The sequence below is a fragment of the Camponotus vicinus genome, unplaced genomic scaffold (genome assembly GCF_025532165.1).
Source record: "Camponotus vicinus isolate PSW18456_S1 unplaced genomic scaffold, iyCamVici1.0 SCAF_11, whole genome shotgun sequence".
NCBI lineage: Eukaryota > Metazoa > Arthropoda > Insecta > Hymenoptera > Formicidae > Camponotus > Camponotus vicinus.
In genome coordinates, this window is record NW_028141947.1 from 18,336,257 (window position 1) to 18,356,355 (window position 20,099).

At 33.8% G+C, this 20,099-nt stretch overlaps 4 protein-coding genes across 7 annotated transcripts; 2 read left to right on the forward strand and 2 right to left on the reverse strand.

Annotated features, from left to right (window-relative positions):
- The first annotated feature begins 65 nt into the window (after positions 1 to 65).
- On the forward strand, positions 66 to 4,384 carry Pea (ATP-dependent RNA helicase pea). Of its 3 annotated transcripts, none has more exons than XM_083081833.1 (2): positions 66 to 171; positions 401 to 4,384. In XM_083081833.1, the coding sequence occupies exon 2, from the start codon at positions 470 to 472 to the stop codon at positions 4,082 to 4,084; it is 3,615 nt and encodes a 1,204-aa protein (XP_082937959.1). In that variant the 5' UTR covers positions 66 to 171; positions 401 to 469; the 3' UTR covers positions 4,085 to 4,384. The 3 variants fall into 3 exon arrangements, with proteins under 3 accessions (XP_082937959.1, XP_082937958.1, XP_082937957.1); XM_083081832.1 differs by having other exon boundaries at positions 86 to 295; XM_083081831.1 differs by having other exon boundaries at positions 86 to 270.
- A 278-nt stretch (positions 4,385 to 4,662) lies between these two features.
- LOC145961533 (dnaJ homolog subfamily C member 1) lies at positions 4,663 to 7,028 on the reverse strand. Its single transcript, XM_083081835.1, has 7 exons — positions 6,720 to 7,028; positions 6,533 to 6,634; positions 6,226 to 6,444; positions 5,875 to 6,119; positions 5,489 to 5,795; positions 5,182 to 5,403; positions 4,663 to 5,107 (listed from the first exon to the last, which is right to left on the reverse strand). The coding sequence occupies exons 1-7, from the start codon at positions 6,867 to 6,869 to the stop codon at positions 5,042 to 5,044; spliced, it is 1,311 nt and encodes a 436-aa protein (XP_082937961.1). The 5' UTR covers positions 6,870 to 7,028; the 3' UTR covers positions 4,663 to 5,041.
- A 312-nt stretch (positions 7,029 to 7,340) lies between these two features.
- Mfap1 (Microfibril-associated protein 1) lies at positions 7,341 to 9,444 on the forward strand. The gene is made up of 2 exons (XM_083081834.1): positions 7,341 to 7,593; positions 8,046 to 9,444. Exons 1-2 carry the CDS (start codon positions 7,497 to 7,499, stop codon positions 9,320 to 9,322), a joined length of 1,374 nt encoding a protein of 457 aa, XP_082937960.1. The 5' UTR covers positions 7,341 to 7,496; the 3' UTR covers positions 9,323 to 9,444.
- Positions 9,445 to 9,704: 260 nt separating this feature from the next.
- On the reverse strand, positions 9,705 to 19,592 carry Dcr-2 (Endoribonuclease Dcr-2). 2 transcript variants are annotated; one of them, XM_083081830.1, is made up of 25 exons: positions 19,290 to 19,592; positions 18,895 to 19,083; positions 18,583 to 18,760; positions 18,263 to 18,502; positions 17,880 to 18,171; positions 17,674 to 17,750; positions 17,455 to 17,558; positions 17,222 to 17,360; positions 16,912 to 17,042; positions 16,376 to 16,616; positions 15,492 to 15,740; positions 15,134 to 15,394; positions 14,719 to 14,898; positions 14,434 to 14,638; positions 13,965 to 14,286; positions 13,549 to 13,907; positions 12,908 to 13,029; positions 12,689 to 12,820; positions 12,064 to 12,579; positions 11,707 to 11,904; positions 11,424 to 11,505; positions 11,045 to 11,265; positions 10,799 to 10,970; positions 10,514 to 10,589; positions 9,705 to 10,411 (listed from the first exon to the last, which is right to left on the reverse strand). In XM_083081830.1, the coding sequence occupies exons 2-25, from the start codon at positions 19,056 to 19,058 to the stop codon at positions 10,252 to 10,254; spliced, it is 4,821 nt and encodes a 1,606-aa protein (XP_082937956.1). In that variant the 5' UTR covers positions 19,059 to 19,083; positions 19,290 to 19,592; the 3' UTR covers positions 9,705 to 10,251. The 2 variants fall into 2 exon arrangements, with proteins under 2 accessions (XP_082937956.1, XP_082937955.1); XM_083081829.1 differs by having other exon boundaries at positions 18,895 to 19,148.
- Between the last annotated feature and the right edge of the window lie 507 nt (positions 19,593 to 20,099).

Here is a 20,099-nt window from a genome sequence, read left to right on the forward strand (position 1 = left end):
CGCTGATTGGTCGGACCTGAAAGTAGAAACCAATCATATTCGATTGCTACTTAGCGGTTGAATCCGCTGAATGCGGCCATTTTGGATGACCCATTCCAGTACGTTCGGTTCAATCGAGTGGAGTGCGTTTTTGTGGTTACTACTATAATTTTGTTGCAGGAAGTGAAATAGGTATTTATATATATTAGATATAATAGATAATTATATTTGAACGTTGAAGAAAGCAAAAATGAACAGTACATGAGACGTCCAACTATAAAGGAAAACAAAGTAAACTATTATTTTTTTATTTCTGGTAATATATTGCAGTGTGTTTTAATGTTGTAACTAAAAAAACGTTATTTTATCAACATTAAAATCAATAAAACTCTTCATTCTTTACTTTTTCATCTATTTTCAGAATCATAAACCGAAGATGGTTAAATCATAAATCACGTGCATTCAAAAATTATTACTAAAAAGAAACACGATGGAAGAGGTTACAAAATTGGAACATCTATCCTTGGTGTCAAAAATCTGCACAGAGTTGGAAAATCATTTAGGATTGAACTACAAATATTTAGCTGAATTTATTATACATCTGGCTGAAAAGAACAACACGTTTGCGGCATTCAAGAAAGTATTGATCGAGAATAATGCCGAGTTCTCAGACTCCTTTATAGCTAATCTTCTTAGAATAATACAGCATATGAAACCTGCTAAAACATCTACCGAAAAGCTGTCGAAACTCACGAATAAACAGGATGAACTGGCGTTAAAATTTCCTGCACTGGCATTACCAAACGATGATCCGCAATGTTCCGATATTAATAAAGGTAAAGATGAGGATATTGTTAATGATGTTATGGCTTCTTTAGAAGCATTTGCACCGTCCAATAAAAAGCATTCTTCGAATACTGAAAGAAATAATAGTAAGGTTGACAATAGTGAACAAAAAGGCAAACGAGGAAAGAGAAGTAGAAGTAGAAGCAGATCGAGAGACAGGAGAAGGCACAGATCCAGATCGCCAAACCGTAAAGAAAGACGGCACAGATCGCGTTCCAGATCTCGAACCCATTACAGATCTCGAGATAGCACGCGCAGAAGACGTTCCGTATCTCGCGAACACAGAAGATCATTGTCCCGCGATGGTAGAGATACGAGATACTCGAGGAAACGCGATGCAGATAGATCTAGATCTGGATCTGTTGAAGAGATGCTATCTGTGGAACCAGAAGTGGGTAAAATTTATGCGGGCAAGGTCGCGAACATCGTGCCATTCGGCTGTTTCGTCCAGTTGGAGGGTCTGCGGCGTAGATGGGAGGGCTTGGTCCACATTTCACAATTACGGAGAGAAGGTCGAGTAGCAAACGCGAGCGATGTAGTCTCCAGGGGTCAGAAAGTCCTCGTAAAAGTTCTCAGCGTTGGTGGGCAAAAAGTGTCTCTAAGTATGAAGGATGTCGATCAAGAAACCGGTAAAGATCTGAACCCCGTGGTGCCGATCGCAAAGGCGGACGAGGACGAGAAGCATCTGCGTAATCCAGATAGGCCTACTTCCTTGTTAGAGCTACAGGGTAATTACGATGAGGACGAAACATATTCGAGGAAGCGTGTACAACGTTTGTCATCGCCGGAGAAGTGGGAAATTAAGCAGATGTTGGCAGCGTCGTGCATCGACAGGAATGAGTTACCGGAATTCGATACGGAGACCGGAATATTACCGCGAGAAGACGATGAAGAGGAAGACGTGGAGATCGAGCTCGTTGAAGAGGAGCCACCGTTTCTGCATGGTCATGGTAGAGCATTGGGCGACCTTAGCCCTGTGCGAATAGTGAAGAATCCGGACGGATCGCTGGCGCAAGCAGCAATGATGCAGAGCGCCTTAGCGAAGGAACGGAGAGAGCAGAAGATGCTGCAGCGCGAACAAGAGATGGACTCTGTGCCTACCGGTCTGAACAAGAACTGGATAGATCCGTTGCCGGAAGCAGAGAGCCGTACTCTGGCGGCGAACATGCGCGGCATCGGACTGCAAACACAAGATTTACCCGAATGGAAGAAGCACGTGATAGGCGGTAAGAAGTCTTCGTTCGGTAAGAAGACCAATCTGACATTGTTGGAGCAACGTCAGAGTTTGCCAATCTATAAGTTGCGCGATGACTTAGTGAAAGCGGTAACGGACAATCAGATCCTGATCGTCATCGGAGAGACCGGCTCGGGCAAGACGACGCAAATAACGCAATACCTCGCGGAGGCCGGGTTCACCGCGCGCGGCAAGATCGGCTGCACGCAGCCGAGAAGAGTGGCAACCATGAGTGTGGCCAAAAGAGTAGCAGAGGAATTTGGCTGCTGCTTGGGTCAGGAAGTAGGCTATACTATTCGTTTCGAGGATTGTACCGGACCAGAGACCAGCATCAAATACATGACCGATGGTATGTTGCTGCGCGAGTGTTTGATGGATCTCGATTTGAAGACGTATTCAGTGATCATGCTGGACGAGGCGCATGAACGCACGATCCACACAGACGTGTTATTCGGTTTGCTGAAACAGGCAGTAGGTCGTCGGCCTGATCTCAAACTAATCGTTACTAGTGCAACTTTGGACGCGGTCAAGTTTTCGCAGTACTTTTTCGAAGCGCCCATCTTCACCATTCCCGGACGCACGTTCGAAGTCGAGGTGATGTACACGAAAGAGCCAGAGACAGATTATCTGGACGCCGCGCTGATCACTGTTATGCAGATCCATTTACGCGAACCTCCGGGCGACATTCTGCTTTTCCTCACCGGTCAGGAGGAGATCGACACAGCCTGCGAGATTCTTTACGAGCGCATGAAGTCATTAGGTCCGGATGTGCCAGAGTTAATCATCCTTCCAGTGTATTCGGCTCTGCCTTCGGAGATGCAAACCAGAATATTTGAGCCGGCACCACCCGGCTCGCGCAAGGTTGTCATCGCTACAAACATTGCCGAAACTAGTCTGACGATCGACGGCATCTATTATGTCGTTGATCCCGGTTTTGTTAAGCAAAAAGTTTACAATTCCAAGACTGGCATGGATAGTCTCATAGTAACTCCAATCAGTCAAGCGGCAGCGAAGCAACGCAGCGGCCGTGCCGGCAGAACCGGACCCGGAAAGTGTTACAGACTTTACACCGAGCGGGCTTATAGAGACGAGATGTTGCCCACGCCAGTACCGGAGATTCAACGCACAAATTTGGCTACAACCGTGTTGCAGCTGAAGACTATGGGTATCAATGATCTTTTACATTTCGATTTTATGGACGCGCCGCCGGTGGAGTCGCTGATTATGGCATTAGAGTCGTTGCACAGCTTGAGCGCTCTTGACAACGAGGGTCTACTGACGCGACTGGGTCGGCGAATGGCGGAATTTCCACTCGAGCCGAATCTATCCAAGATGTTAATCATGAGCGTACATCTCCAATGTTCCGACGAGATCTTGACTATCGTTAGTATGCTATCCGTTCAAAATGTCTTTTATCGGCCAAAGGATAAGCAGGCTTTGGCCGATCAAAAGAAGGCCAAATTTAATCAACCCGAGGGCGATCATTTGACTTTATTGGCGGTCTATAATTCTTGGAAAAATAATAAGCTGAGTAATGCATGGTGCTACGAGAACTTTGTGCAGATCAGAACGCTGAAGCGCGCCCAAGATGTGCGCAAGCAACTGCTAGGCATAATGGACAGGCATAAACTGGATGTGGTGTCGGCCGGCAAAAATACGGTGCGCATACAGAAGGCGGTGTGTTCAGGATTTTTCAGAAATGCCGCGAAGAAGGATCCGCAAGAGGGATATAGAACATTGGTCGATAGCCAAGTGGTGTACATACATCCGAGTAGCGCGTTGTTCAATCGCCAACCGGAATGGGTCATCTATCATGAATTGGTGCAGACTACTAAGGAATACATGAGAGAAGTGACAACCATTGATCCAAAGTGGTTGGTGGAGTTCGCGCCCGCATTCTTCAAGTTTAGCGATCCGACTAAGCTTAGCAAGTTTAAGAAGAATCAGAGACTAGAACCGCTCTACAATAAATATGAGGAACCGAATGCGTGGAGAATATCTCGAGTTCGCAGGAGGCGTAATTAAAAGATTTGCTTACGATCTATCTAAAAATCGTTCCGCGTTATAACGATTTTACCTCTGCTTGCATATTTTATCTTTCCGAAAATCATAGGGAAAAATATGTTTCTAGTTGAAAGTAATGTTTTTTTATGACAGTAACAGCGTGCATCTACAATGACAAGACTTTGTGAGACAGAAAACATTTTTATTTTTTATGTTTATTGTGTAACATAATACTAGCTTGTTCTGATATACATGTAAAAAATATTTCGTTTCATTATTAGAAAAAGCAAGGAATAAAGACAATTTATAATATCGCGAAGATGTTATACGACTCGATTTTATTATAAATTTATGAGAAAACAGAACAATGTAATGTAATCATTGAATCATATGTATAAATAATGCAATTATAAAAACAATAATTTACGTATCTTTATGCTGTACATACTTGTAAATATATACGTTGTATATAACTATTCATATTAAATTTTCATTATTTCAAAAAGATCTGCTTCGATAAAATACAATACAAATTCTCCAGTAATCAGTCTTTTGGAGAAGAGGGCAATGTTTTAAGATTGTACATTCTCAGTCTTCCCTCTTGATTAATTATTAAATTTATTATAAATAAATACATTCTCGATAACATTTAATAAGATGTGACAATAGGGAAAAACATTTCCCCATTTAATTATTCTTCCCTTACTTCTAATTTCAAATTTATGTTTGTATTATGATGAAACCGAGTTTTGTGTGTTATGGACGCATGTATATATATATTACACATATAACACGATTGAAACACCATAAGAGAATTTGTAGAAAATTTAGTTTTCCAAATGAGAATCAATATATATTTGGCGATATCACTTTTTTGTTTCCGCATTTGTGTTATAGTTCAATAAAATATTATTTCTTGGCTTGTGGTATAATATACAAAATCTTCAGAGAGAAAAACAGAATCTCATATAAATTGGACTATTGAGATTGTTGCTTTTTTTTCACTAATTCTACCAATTGTCTATAGCGCACTTGACATTCTTCCTGTAAAAAAGCGATAATTTCTATATCTACTACACAAAGAAGAGGGAGAGTATGTGATAAATAAAATCTCTTACTTTTGTTTTGCCCTCGACGCAATTTGCAATCTTTTCCCATCTATCTACGGAGGTACCCTTGGGGTGTTTCGTGAGAGCCGCCTCTAATGCCTTTTGCTGTTCCTGACTCCACTCGACGGTGCTGACTGTATTTTCGCTACGGGTCTTAATCTTCTTTGGTCTTTCTTCTGCAACAACTTCCTCCTCAATTGATTCAACAGGTTTCAAACCTTCATCTTTTACCTAACATGGTAAAGTATATCGATTCTCAACGTCTAATCATCTTATTATATATATAAAAATAAAATTGATATAACAAAATAATAACTTTTTTAGCCATATGTGTAACTTCCACGACAGTGCGATTCATAACGCTCGCGATTTTTTCCCATCGTTCCGGAGTTCCACCAGGGTACTTTTTCACATACTTAATCAGCTCCAATATATCATTGTCAGTCCACAAGCCACCAGATATCGTTGACTTTTCACTGACGTGATTCGTGTAATCACAGCTCTCTTTCTTTACGGGCTCTTTAAAATTGCTGCTATTCCTCTCTTGCGGTGTAAAACCAGACCGACGTTTCCTAACACCACGCGACGTTATTTCTGGTTCTGGTTGCTCATTTTCCTGTGCTCTGGAAAATAGATGTTTAAAATTTCACAAATGATAAAATAAATTAGATAAGAAATACAGAAAGTTATATATTCTCTTACAATGCTTCCTCTTCCTCCTGCTTTTTCTTTTCCTTTCTTTCTTTCAAAAGTTGAGCAATGAAACGAATGGTAGAAGGTATAGCGACTATTGAACCTATTATCCATCTTGGTAATTGAAATGGAAGAGTATTCCATATGGTTGGAGTGGGAATTTTTTCCAAAATGTCTGCCAAATCTGGTACATCCATTTTGCTCTTTCTGCTTTTCTTTTGCATCTTTTGAAGTTTACTACCTAAAACTTGTTCCTGTAATCAATACGACAGATGTTAACATTTCATAGCAGACATAGAGAAAGAAAACGTTTCTTTTTGGAAGAAAAATTTATCTTCCGATAGATGCATATATATTTACGTAAGTATATCGTTTCTCGAAATATGCTGCCCACGCTACAAGATATTGTCCTATTGTAATAACTGTAAATAGAATAGCACTCATTTCCAGTAGTCCCATTTTTCGAACATGACGATAGTAATATACCGCCGATCGCCAATTTGGTAAACCATTAACGAGTACATTATCATACTTTTGCCGTTTCCCAGGATCTTTTAGAATGTCATAAACAGCGACTAACTAAGAGGAAAATATAAAAACTGTCAACATATATATATATATCTTCAATAATTTTAATGTCTCATCTTTGTTACTATAAAGTATATACCTTTCGAAATTGTTGTTCCGCATCCTCTGCCGGATTTTTATCCGGGTGTAGCTGTAACGATAAGCGTCTAAAAGCCTTCTTGATCTCTGATGCATTCGCGGACTGTGAGAAAGAGACATTCATCAATATTAGTAAAATTCATTGAATGACATTTGACGACGTTAAAATATATGTGGTAGAAGAATACCTGTGTAACGCCCAAGACATCGTAAAAATTTTGATTGACCTCCTCGACCACGTCGAATACCTCCAATTCGTCGTTGTCCCACGCATGGGAAAATCTAAACAAGGTGTTCAGAAAATAGAAAATTCCAAAAATGATCAATGGTACGTTCATCTTTATTCGCCGAATATAGACATAATTATTAATACACGCGCGTTTCTTGCTTTCGTTGCGAAATCTCAAATTTTACTATGACATAGTGGCTTGCTCCTCAACATCTTAGGTTAGAAATTTTTTTTGACGCAAGAATGCCACATTGCAATTATCTCTTCTTCGAGATTACGATACGTCAGAATTACGATACGGTCGATACGTATGAAAGTATATACATGCGTATAGTCTAGTCAAAAATCGACCAATAGCATCAACATGCATGCTTTGTCGCACGTGCCGATTGGCTGTCACATTTACTAGACGTTATTGACCAATCACAGTCATTCTTCTGAAGAATATGGTTACATTTTTCAAAAGAATGGCTGTGATTGGTCAATAACGTCTAGTAAACTACCCCGGAGCGATTGAATCCGACAAGTCGAAAATGCTATTAGATAAATTCGACAGATGTAATATCGCCCAAAGGAAATGTCAGAGAGTGTTGTAGGTTGGAGTGTCATGAATTGTTTTCGTACATACTGCACATCAGCTGTGGCGTCGTCCTTGTGCATTTTTAATTCTAGTTCAGTCTAGTGCGAGAATAAAAAACAGACCTACAGACAAAGTTTATTAACAAACGTTATCAAGATGATGATGGATTACTTTGTGACGAATAATTCCTTAGCACCCGCACCGATGGGAATACAAAGCACGGCGGGTGCTGTACCTGTGAAAAATGACAAAGGTTAGGGTTAAGTTCTAAAGTCAAGTACAAATGCATCGCGAAACAAAAATTATTTAGATTATAATTAAATATTATAATAATTATAATAATATTAATATTATAATAATTAAATAATAATAATAAATATTATTTACATTATAATTAAATTATTTAGATTATAATTTGATATAAATTATATTTTATATTGTAGATTAATATTATAAGCATATATTTATATTGTAGATTATATTATAAGCATTTGTCATAACAATGACGATAATGATATTTAGTCAAATATTGAAAATATAAAGCAATTGCTTAAGATGAAAAAGTAATTCTTAATATATATGAACTTTTTCGTCTTGCTGAGGAATATTTAGCTAATTTTATTCATGTTTATGAGTATATAATTGAGATATATAATCTATGTTTAAATTTTTCTGTCCTTTTAAAGAATTGTGTTACATTTACAGGAGAATTGTCGATGAAAAAGGTAAAGGTACATCGCTACGTTTCTGGTAAACGACCAGATTATGCGGCTGCAAGCTCAGATGAGGAGTCGGAAGAGGAGGATTTTCTGGAGAAACGTGTACATAAGAGTTACGATGACAACGAAGCCGTTACGGATGTTACCGCGCATTCACACGCGAGAATCAGAGACGAGGATGATCCGCGTTTACGAAGATTAACGCGACAGCAAAAGGAAACGCCAACAGAAGTGCGTACAGAAAGACACAGACACATTCATGAGCCCGAGTTCATTGAGATTGAATTGGATAGAACGCGAGAGAGGATCAAATTAGAGAGCTCCGATTCGTCCGAAGACGAGGAATTGTCAGACTCAGAGATAGAGAAGCGACGAGAAGCCCTAAAACAACGAGTGCTATCCAAGAAGGAAACGGAAGAAGAATTGATACATGGCGAAGAGGAGGATAGATCGGGCCAAAGTTCGGAGGAAAGTTCGGAATACGAGGAATATACAGATTCCGAAGAAGAGACTGGACCGCGATTAAAACCTGTATTTGTTCGCAAAAAGGATAGAATCACGGTGATGGAAAAGGAGAAGGAGGCAATGCGGCAAAAGCAAGCAGAGGTTGAGATTAAAAAACTAGCTGAAGAACGAAAGAGACAAACCCTGAGAATGGTGGAGGAGGCGGTACGGAAGGAGACGCAAATGGGAAACAAAGGTAACATCGAGCAAGAGAGTAAATTGAACGATGTTTGCACAGACGACGAGAATGACGAGGTAGAGTACGAAGCTTGGAAATTGCGCGAGCTGAAGAGAATCAAGCGAGATCGCGAAGAGAGGGAACAACTCGAGAAGGAACGTCTCGAGATCGAACGTATTCGGAATATGACCGAGGAAGAACGAAGACAAGAGGCACGATTGAATCCGAAAATGATTACTAATAAAGCGGCGAAAGGGAAGTACAAATTTTTGCAGAAATACTATCATCGTGGCGCCTTCTACTTGGATAAAGACGATTCCATATTTAAACGCGATTTCTCCGGCGCAACTTTAGAGGATCACTTTGACAAAACGATTTTACCTAAAGTCATGCAAGTAAAGAATTTTGGACGCAGCGGTAGAACCAAGTATACTCATTTGGTTGATCAAGACACCACGCAATTCGATTCACCTTGGATATCGGAGACTGCGCAAAATCTAAAGTTCCACAATAATCAAGCGGCCGGGATGAAACAAGTTTTTGATCGACCTTCCTTAAAGAAAAGGAAAACTGAAAATTAAATTGTACAATTGTTTTTTTTTTTGCGTTTATTTTCTTTTCAAAGCAGTTACATATGGAAAACATTTGTAGATACAAATATGGCAATATAACAAATATAAAACTTAATAATAACGTAACCTTATTTTAATAATGTATATTTTTATCTATATTTCATCAATTTATATCACTTTTCATGTTTTTACAAATGTAATATTCTATAATTCAATGCTCTATATTTAAAATACAAATTTCGTATTTAATGTAATAATCTTTTAGGCATATCTTTAATTATAAAAAACAATCATTTTTTTCAGAAATTACTGATTTAATGTACATATTTTATTTAAAAAATGCATATAAAGTAAATTCTAAGTCGCTACACAATATTATAAGAAATCGTAATTGATTTTTTAACATAGATCTTTATTTTAGAAAAAAAATATATAGAATATATTTTTTCAGAAATCTCTCTCTTGTTTGCATTATTTAGAAATCTCTTATGTTTGCATTTAATCTGGCACGTTGTTAAGTTGATGTAAAAAAAGTTTATAATTATTTGTTATCAAATGTTGAAAATGGAATATTATATATCTTTTGAAGAGAATTTTCATTATATATAATCTATGCAATATAAAAGTATGTATTGGAGTCAAATTATGCAGCCAATTAGTATATTAATAGGAAAACTAATAAAAAAAGTATTTACATAAATTTATCATATTAATGATAATCTGGAAGCTCGTGCCATCAAAACAACATTATAATATAATTATCAAATACGTCGAGCATAAAAAAAAATATTTGCTCGACATATGTCTATAAATTTTTATACAAAATACAAACATACATGCATGCACACATTCATACATATATATACATATGTACAAACATGTACATATGTATATATATGTATATATGTATGCTATATAAAACAATTAAATTGGAAAATTTATTTTTCAAGTTGTAGTTTTTTTAATGCTTGTTTAGCAGCAGCACATTTAGCTTGCTTTTTATTAGCTCCAAAACCATGAAAGAGTTTCTCTTTACCTGCAATAGTTATTTTCAAAGGTACCATAATCGTATCGGTACCTTCGATCAATACTGCATCCCTGCAATTTTATAGATATATATGTACATATGTGTGTGTGTGTGTGAATGTAAAGTAATAAACACATAAAGACATAAAAACATACAATTGATTAAAAACTTACAGAAACTTGGGACGTGCATCTGTATTTTCATGTATTAGTCGTACCGGATGTTTAGGTGTGTTTTTGCTAAATTTATCTGTAAAATAAACACGATTATACTTCATTTTCACCAAGATCCAACTCTAACAAGTCAAATCAAATAGATATATTAATGAATATAATGAAGATAAATAAATCTATTTGATCTCGATCGAATATCTCTTATTCTCTTACTTGGGTACTTTTTATCGAATCAGATTATTACTGCTAATTAGTATCATAATATTATTTATACATTAATCTTACCGATTTCCTTATGTATAAAAGAATATACGATTTCCCAAACTTTTGTAAGATTCTTGCCACTATCAAGATAGATAGCCCCAATCAAAGACTCGAATAAATCTCCAAGAACTTTCGGAACATCAACATATTCTGCCAGGTTACATTCTTCCTCTTCGAGTAATACCCACAGCAGCTATATTAAGAAAAAATGTATATATATAAAGTACATTATATTTTTCATTTTAAAATTCATATTCGCTCGCATACCTCGTCGTTAACTACGTAATTTCGTTCTTGTTGGAACTTTACAAAGCGATCGATCGCTTCGTGCAATTTTGGAGCGTAGGACAGTAAAGCGGTATCTAGACCATACCGTACTGCTAAGCAAGCAAATGTTATATTGTTGACGAGAGCAGATCTCAAGTCGGTAAGATCGCCGGGACTTAAATTTCCGCAAGTTTCATAAATGTAACATGTAATCAAAAAATCTAGAACCATTAAAACGGAGATGAAATTTATGTATTTTTGTCACTGCAATTTCAATTTAAAAGAATCGAGAAAGATGTGTGTAAATATTTTATATTTCTCGTCACATCTCATGTTGCGTACGAATATTTGAATTTTGTCAAATAAGTTTTATATTTACCTAAAATAGCGTCTCCTAGAAATTCTAATCTTTGATAACACTCGGTTATTCCATTTGGCGTGTAGGATGGATGAGTGAATGCCTGAAATGAAATAGATAATATCATAATTTTATATTGTATGTTGTAAATATATAAAGAAAAAAATATGTTGATAAATTAAACATGTAAAGAAGAGAAACTTTGGATTGATTAAATAAATATACATGATAATAAATAAATATAAATAATAATATAAGAGTTTGCATATACGCAGTTATTCTTTTTAGCAGATTAAAAGATTACCTGTAACAAAAACGCTCGGTTATTAAACTTATAGCCGATCTTAATTTCCATGTCATTGGCCCATGGCATGTAGCTGTTGGGATTCCCAGAATTTATTAAAGGATCTAATGGATTACTATACAGTAATTCGTCGATCTGAACATCTGGTAATATGCCGAACCATTTGAGCAGTTTTGCGGCACCTTTTATACCGTTGCTCTAATATCAAAGAAAATATCATTTTAATACTTTGTATAGTTGATTCTTGTAGGGCTATTTATTTAACATTCATTTGTTTACGTTTTATTTGTATTCGAATGTCAAATTCAAGTGTCAAAGACAATTTAAATCAATATAATATTGTACATAATCGTTTACCTTGAGATAAACACCAATCAGTGCCTCTACCGAATCCGCTATGGTCTTATCAGACAAAATTTGGACACCGAGATAATGTTCGTAACCAGTTTGCGTGTCTTCCTTATCCCAGTTCATTACTATCTGCTGCATCGTAATTTTCGTATCTTCGCTTATATATCCGGTGAATTTCTCCTCTTCCGGTATTCGCAGTTCGTATAATACATTTGGCGCCACCGATTCATCCAACAATATCTTTTGCAACGGACGTAATACCGTGTACGCAGGCGCGATGAAATTGCTCGTAGGTATAAAAGCGTCGTTTTTTATACGGCCGGGAATATTCTTCTTATTGCCGCAATAATAGAGATTCCGATTACCAATGATTTTTCCCTTCAATGCCGTTAATTGACCCTCGTTAAATGCCGGGAATTTATGATATAAAAATAACGATGTAATAAACTTCAAGTAAGAATCGCCTAGAGTCTCCAATCGTTCCAAGTCGAACATATCGTTGCCTAATTTAGTAGTCAGTGCCTAAAATCAAATAATTTTTTGCAGATTTGGATACTTTTGAGTAAATTATTTGTATCTAATTATTATTACTCTCTTGACGCTCATGACGAGAAATAATAACTTTGCTCACATGCATGATTTCTACCGCATTAGGACCATGAGAAAAAAAAAGATTATCAGACGACACAAGAATGTCCAATGATGGCACTGATACTGTCGGTCTCATAGTGTGGCGACTGATATGGCCTTTGTTTGTATTTTTCTATTTTATAAAAATATTAATATTTAATTAATATTTAAAAGATGTATATATGTATAATCGCAATATGTATCACTATATTTTGCTCACCTGAATACTATCGTCACCATTTGTAGATATAAAATGATTATAATATTGAATATCGATCATTTGAACTTGTTCCATATTACGATATAAATCCTGAGGCTCTTTGTCATTCGAGGAACTATAATCTGTATATTTTAGGATTATTAAAACTTATGAAAATAAGCTTTATAAAAATATAAATGTTGTAATGAATAAGATTAATCGTATCACATAATTTTTTTATCTATAAATATATATATAAATAAATATATATATAAATATAAATATATAAATATATAAAAATATAAATATATAAATATAAATAACTATATATATAGTTATATCCCTGGATTGCGCGGTATTCGAGATATTTTGGAAAGCACTCAAATTTTCATCGTTTTTCGGTTTGCGTTATCAAAAGGTTGTTAGTAAACAACGAGAAAGTCTGATTCGCGCTGTCATATCAATTGCACGTATTTTAATTACGATTCTTGTTTTATATGTATTTTCTATTAATATTAAAGTTGTATTTCTAAGTGTGTTATTGTATTTCGCGCATAAGAGATTTGCGGGGTGACGCGTGTTGGTTGTGTTCCGCATCATCGATATCTCGATCCACGCAATAATATTCTAGAATATATGTAGGTAAAACATTATCTACATACCGCTTAACTCAAACATATTTAGATCCGATTGCGTTATTTCGACTATATCATCCATCATTAAATCTGATTCATTACTAAGTTCCTGTTCTATTAATTTCACGCTATCTTTTTCCAATGTGAAAGGAGACCGTTCTTCTAAATTTGGAGATCCTAAATCAGTTTCTCTTGCGATAACTACTCTCAAGTCTTCTGCGATTAAGAGTTGAGAAATTCTATGAAGAATGGAAGGTAACGTGGTCGCTTTTAACCAGTATAAAGCTGGAAAGTTTATTTTCCAACATAATTCTGGGATCAAGTGTTCCTGAAGATCTTCCACTGTGTCATCCGTTTTCTTAGATTTTGGTCCATCGTGCAATTTCCTACAAATTTTATTAAGTCGATTAAATTATGCAAACGGCACAAACGCATTATTTTACCTTGGTGTTATGTAGTTAATTTTGACTGGTATCGGTTTCACTTCCAACATTGATTGTTGCAGATTCTCTATAGTTAAACCATGTTTTTCTTTGTAATAATGCGTAAATGTTTCGAAATCTTCATTAGGGAAGCACGATTCGGGTGTAAGATCATCGCATACTCGCGTAACTATATAGACATTTGTTGATCCTCTATAAGTTGGAGTGACTAATGCCAATTCGTAATCACTAGTTTTGAAGTGAAAAGGCTTAGATGGCATAATTCGTTCTATTTGTTGATATGTTCTCACAACGTCCCAATTTATCTCTTGTTTGTCATTCACTAAAATATTGAGAAAATATTTCTCTTATCAGTGTTGATGTACATATATTGATTTAATATGGAAATTATAAATTGTTAACATGTAAATTTACAATGTTCCAGATTATATTATGTATATCAATTTATATTTTAATTATATTTACTTACATGGAACAATTAGAAACGAGTTTTCAAGATTTTCGTTATCAAACAGCATAAAGCTTTTAATAACAGTTATAATTTCATTAAACAATAGAAAGTGAAATCTTTTGAGCAATTCAATATCTATATTATTAAGTGTCATTGTTGCATAATTGAAATTTATGTCAACATCTAATTGGCCATCCTTCATAAAAATTGGAAAGGAAGGTATCTAACAAATTATGAAAAGAAATACATTGATGTGTATGTAATTTTAAATTAATACTTTTATATTCTTATAAATGTTTTTACCTTTGGCATACTCTTTGTGGAAAGAATACCAAAACCACTCTTATCATTCAGTAACTTGTAAAAAATTATACGTCTATTATCAAAACTTGTCATAGAATATGCAGGAGTACAATTAAGAGTATGAAGATGCAATGTCTCTGACGAAGAATTCGGGAATGCGCTATACAATGCCATCGGATACTGTTCAAGAATATTTTTATAAGTTGGTATGTATATACATATATATATATATGTCTGTGTGTGTGTGGTGTCTACATATAAAAAATAATTTCTATATATATATATATATATATATATATATATATATATATATATATATATATATTATTTATATTATATTAATTACTTTTAAGCAAAAACAAAATTCATGTGTGTGATCTCATTCTATTAGATATAATGTCGCCTCTAAACTTGCCTCTAGTCTATGTCCTCGCTTTCTCTTATACGTGCCAGGCAAATAATCGTCTTCATCTATCCAGTTTGGAAACAAATGGTTCAAATTTTGTAAGACTGCGTTTCCAGTTGCGGGTAATAGCTTGTCCGTTAATGCACCTAGTTGGTGCAATTTTATGCAAGTTTTCATAGCGGCAGATCGTTTAGCGCTATCTATAGTTTTCATAAAATCGCCGAAAACTTCGGTTTTTACTGGCGATATGCTTGGTAGTTTAAGAGAAATCTATCAAGTTTATACAATAAATATATAAATATATTTATATATGTTGTGAGAATAATAGTGAAGAATATATATATATATATAAACCAGAAAAATATACCTTAAACAATACCCCAACATTATTTTCCATTTTATATAATTTCCAAATAGGCACCAGATGAACGAACTTGGATTTCATTAGAGTATTGCAATACATATTTACCACATTGATCGCGGATATTTCTGTTATACAACTTTCAATAATATTATTTTGTTTCACTACATATGGTTTGATCTCACTTGCATATAGATGGCTTGAAATATCATTATCAGTAGGCAACATACGTAATTCACTTTGCCCCATCAAACTCTAATAACAATAAAAACACATAAATTAATGTTATTGATTCATTCTTGTTTCATATTAATTTGTTATGATTAATATTTTAAAAGATGCTTTCTTTTTTAACTTAAAATAACAAATTACATTATCATGTATACATGCGACAAACGCACACAATACATATTTCATTATTAAAAATACTATATATAACTAAGTAATATAAATTATGTGCTTCTCTCTCTCTCTCTCATTCTAGTATATCATCAAATGTTAACAATATAATGTTTATTCAATGTAATTCAATGTTGAAAGATGAAAAAAGTTATATAATCATAAATATGGAAATGCATTCTTTCAAGTTATAAATATTTTTAAATAATTTTTTAATGCCTAGAATTTTTTTCTCTATATAGAACTTTCAAGATCAATATTTTTTTTCCAAAATTAAAACAAGAAATATATTTATATGTATGCATGTATATTTTTGATATAAATATATATCGTGTATTCTCTCTCTCTCTCTCTCTTTCTCTCAAATACACTAAATCCTGTTATTATATATAAAGGTAATACTGTATAATTTTTAAATCGATTTTACGATTTTTTTTCATTTTTAAATAAGAGGATCAATGATTGCTTATTAAATAAGTTGAAATGCTTACCCTTTTTAACTGAGATTCTGTATGTATGTAATTTTTATATCTTTGAAGAAAAGCGACATCATCTTTCGGCATTAAAACGACATAATTACTTGAACTGTGACGTGCTCGACCCTTACTTTGAACATATCCTCTGAAATCCATTGGCATATCGTATCGTATTATCAATGTGCAATTTGGCACATCGATACCTTCATCAACAATATCAGTCGCTACAATACAATTTGACGACCCGGTTTTAAATCTGCAAAAATGCATTTATATTGATTACTAAATTATTCAAAGCATATTTATGACTGTATGACACATATACAAAGAAAAAACAATTTTTTATGGACCTAATTATTAAAGTCTACAAAATATACTGATATGATTTATATTATTTGATTGAAATATTTCAATTATATTTTAATGTGTATATAGATTATATGTGAATGAATATTAATTATTGTTTTGTTTATAATAATTATTTATAAGAAAAAATTACCATAATCCCTATTAATACAAAAATATACAATATGCAAAAAATTAAATTTCACCTTTGCAATACTTCCTTATTCCATTTTGCGATACATGCGACCTCTCTACTATATTTGTAAGGACTATTCTGAAATCCGATTATATAATCGGGCGAAAGGAAATCATATTGTTTATCGAGTTTTGATAGCGTCTGAAATAATAATAATATAAATTATAAATATATTGTAAATATTAAATTTATATCTTTTTAATTGCAGCTATAATTATTGTTTGAATTTTAAAAAATATGGTAATTTTTTAAGGAATAATTGTAAGCTTTTGCAATGTTAATGAGTACTAATATCAAAGATATAAGGAAAAAATACTTACTTTTAAAATATGATATATCACTTGTGTCATAAATCTTTCCTTCACAAAAATAATGCAGCAGAATTTTTGACCACTTAATAGTTTATGATTAGATGTTACTAATATTTCAAATAATTTGTGAATTTGGTCGGATGTAAAGCTGAAAATTTAAATTACTCATTAATAAAAATATATAATATCATAAATAGTAAATTGTTATGGCTTGATAAAAATTTGAACTTTTTTATACTAACTTGTGCAGCTGTTCTAATTCCGTGTGACCTTTCATCTTATTGTCAAACAATTTTCTTATCATAATTATTTGTGCAATCATATAATCCAAAACATTGTCCATTATCTAAAATATGTTCAATAAGTCTTAAAATTAAAAAAAATCAAAGATTTTATATTTTGTGTACACATGTCACACTCAGAATAATAGATTTTAATCATAATTTTAAAATACTACTTACCAACTCGGTAGAATATTTTCTTAAGCTTTCTAATTGAATCAAATGTAATAAAGCTGATTTGCTACCACCATATATACCTACAATAGAAATTATTTCATACATTCAGTGTCTATTAAATGTCTAACATTAAGTCATGCGTACAAAAATTAATAATGCATTAAACTTTCACTATACATTCCAATATACATACAAGTGAATTTAATTACCTGTGTGCGAAGTAGTCGATTCTATGTCTTTCATGATAGCCATTAGTTTAGAAGATTTTGTTTTAGGTCGCATTTGCGGACTAGATTCTTTATACAAATCGTCGAGATTTAAATTTATATTTTTCAATATTTCTGTAGTCTCCTCTATTATTTTAGTAACTTTTTCAATTACCTCACAAGTTGAATATTTCGTATACATGATAATATTTTCTTTTGGGTTTGTACAATATCCTTGGATAGAATCTGTTGACTCTACAGTTGCTATCTTTGAATGGAATGTTATCTCTAAAGACTAGAAAATGTGAAAAATTTTAAACTCTGAAAATTGTATAAGTAAAGATTATTGATAATAATGACTATAATAATACTATGATTCTATTCACCCTGATTGTAGATTCAATTTTGTCCAATTTTATGTTGGCATTTAATAATGTTGCCGACATAGCTAAGACACGTGGTTGCTTATCCTTAGGACAGCCTTCAAATCGTTGCATAATCTGTCTCATGGGGTGATTGCATACAGCTCTGTGACACTCGTCAAATATAATTAGGTTTATTTTTTCTAATTTCATATACCCATGATTAAGTATATCCACCAAAATTTGCGATGTCATTACCAAAACCTGAATGAATTAGAAAATCATGTTCTAATAACTATCATTTTATAACAAAATCAAAACTATCAATAACATAAATCTAGTACTTGGTTTGCTTCTAATTCAGCTAACCACTGTTCTTCCTTCCAATAATCCACTTGCATATCTCCACTATAACCTTTACAAATTAAATCCGTATGTCTATTTATATAGTCCGACTGTTGGAGCACCAATGCTACTGTATTTACGGCAAATATGCTACGCTTTCCATCTTGATTATAGGGCCTAGAAATAAAAGAAACTTTAACATTTCCAAACAATCAGATACATATTATTGATTTATACATTAAAAAAATAAATATAGAAACATACACTGTTAGGAAGATTAGAAAAAAATACTTTTACACCAAGATACATACTTGCGTACATCAGCGCTTAAATGTTTCAAGAGCATAATAGCTATGTATGTCTTGCCTGCACCAGTTGGCAGGTAAACAATGGTATTATTTTGCACTGCTTTTTCATAGAGATCTATTTGATACGCCCTCGGAGTAAATTCGGTTGATGTAGGTTTGTCTTCCATCGTGTTATGTCAATTAAAATTATCGCTACGTTTTAAAACACGTTGTATTGTCGGAAATTAACGTATTCGATACGATATACCTAATTAACACTGTACAACGGAATGTATTAGGCAACGGTATAAATAGTTGCGTTATAAACCTCTTAAACTCAATTCATGACAATTTGCAATTTGGACTTTTAGGTTAAATTACTTAAATTTATAATTACTGATTTTTATCCTCTTTCTTACCACGCAAAGCAATATTTGTCAAGCAGGAAGACCGGTTTGATTAAGAGTCCAAGTTGAGAAGCATTTAGAAGACACAAAGTACCGGACACTCACTGATCAATTGATTACATATACATGTATACGTTTCTTCATTCGATAAGGATCAATAAAGATCGTTTGTATATATTTCGGGACAACCCCGAAACCCGAAGGTTCCACGAATAACCTTAAAAGAGTGAAAAAAATTGTTTTTTCTCCTTCGTGAATTATAGTGGCATTAAATAAGTAGAAAACAAATACGAAGAGAAAAAAAAAAAAAAAAAACAAAGAAAAACAATCGAAAAATTTAAAGAAAATTATTTCATTGAAATGTCAATTCAAAATTTGCCTGTAATCCTGGATGCGTTCGAAAATTCTATAAAAGGGTAAAGACCGATATTCATATGGCGTTTTCGAATGGTCAGGTTTGATCAGGTTTGATCGACCTCGAGGGTAGTTTACTAGACTAATTTATCGACCAATCGCAGCCATTTTTCTGAAGAAATCATTCTGTGATTGGTCGAAAACGCCAATAGCTTGTTCTTATATTTAAAGTTCTTATATTTAAATGGTCTTAGGTCGTTTTAAAATTCCGTTCGGCCAATGAAACGACCGTCTGACATTTTTAAAATGTAAGGCCGATATTACATTTGTCGTACGACAAATTTTTTAAGCACATTGATTGGCTGCGGGATAATAATTTTTTGAATCTTTAGAAACTTTCTATCCCGCAGCCAATCAATGTGCTTAAAAAATTTGTCGTACGACAAATGTAATATTAGCCTAAGGGCT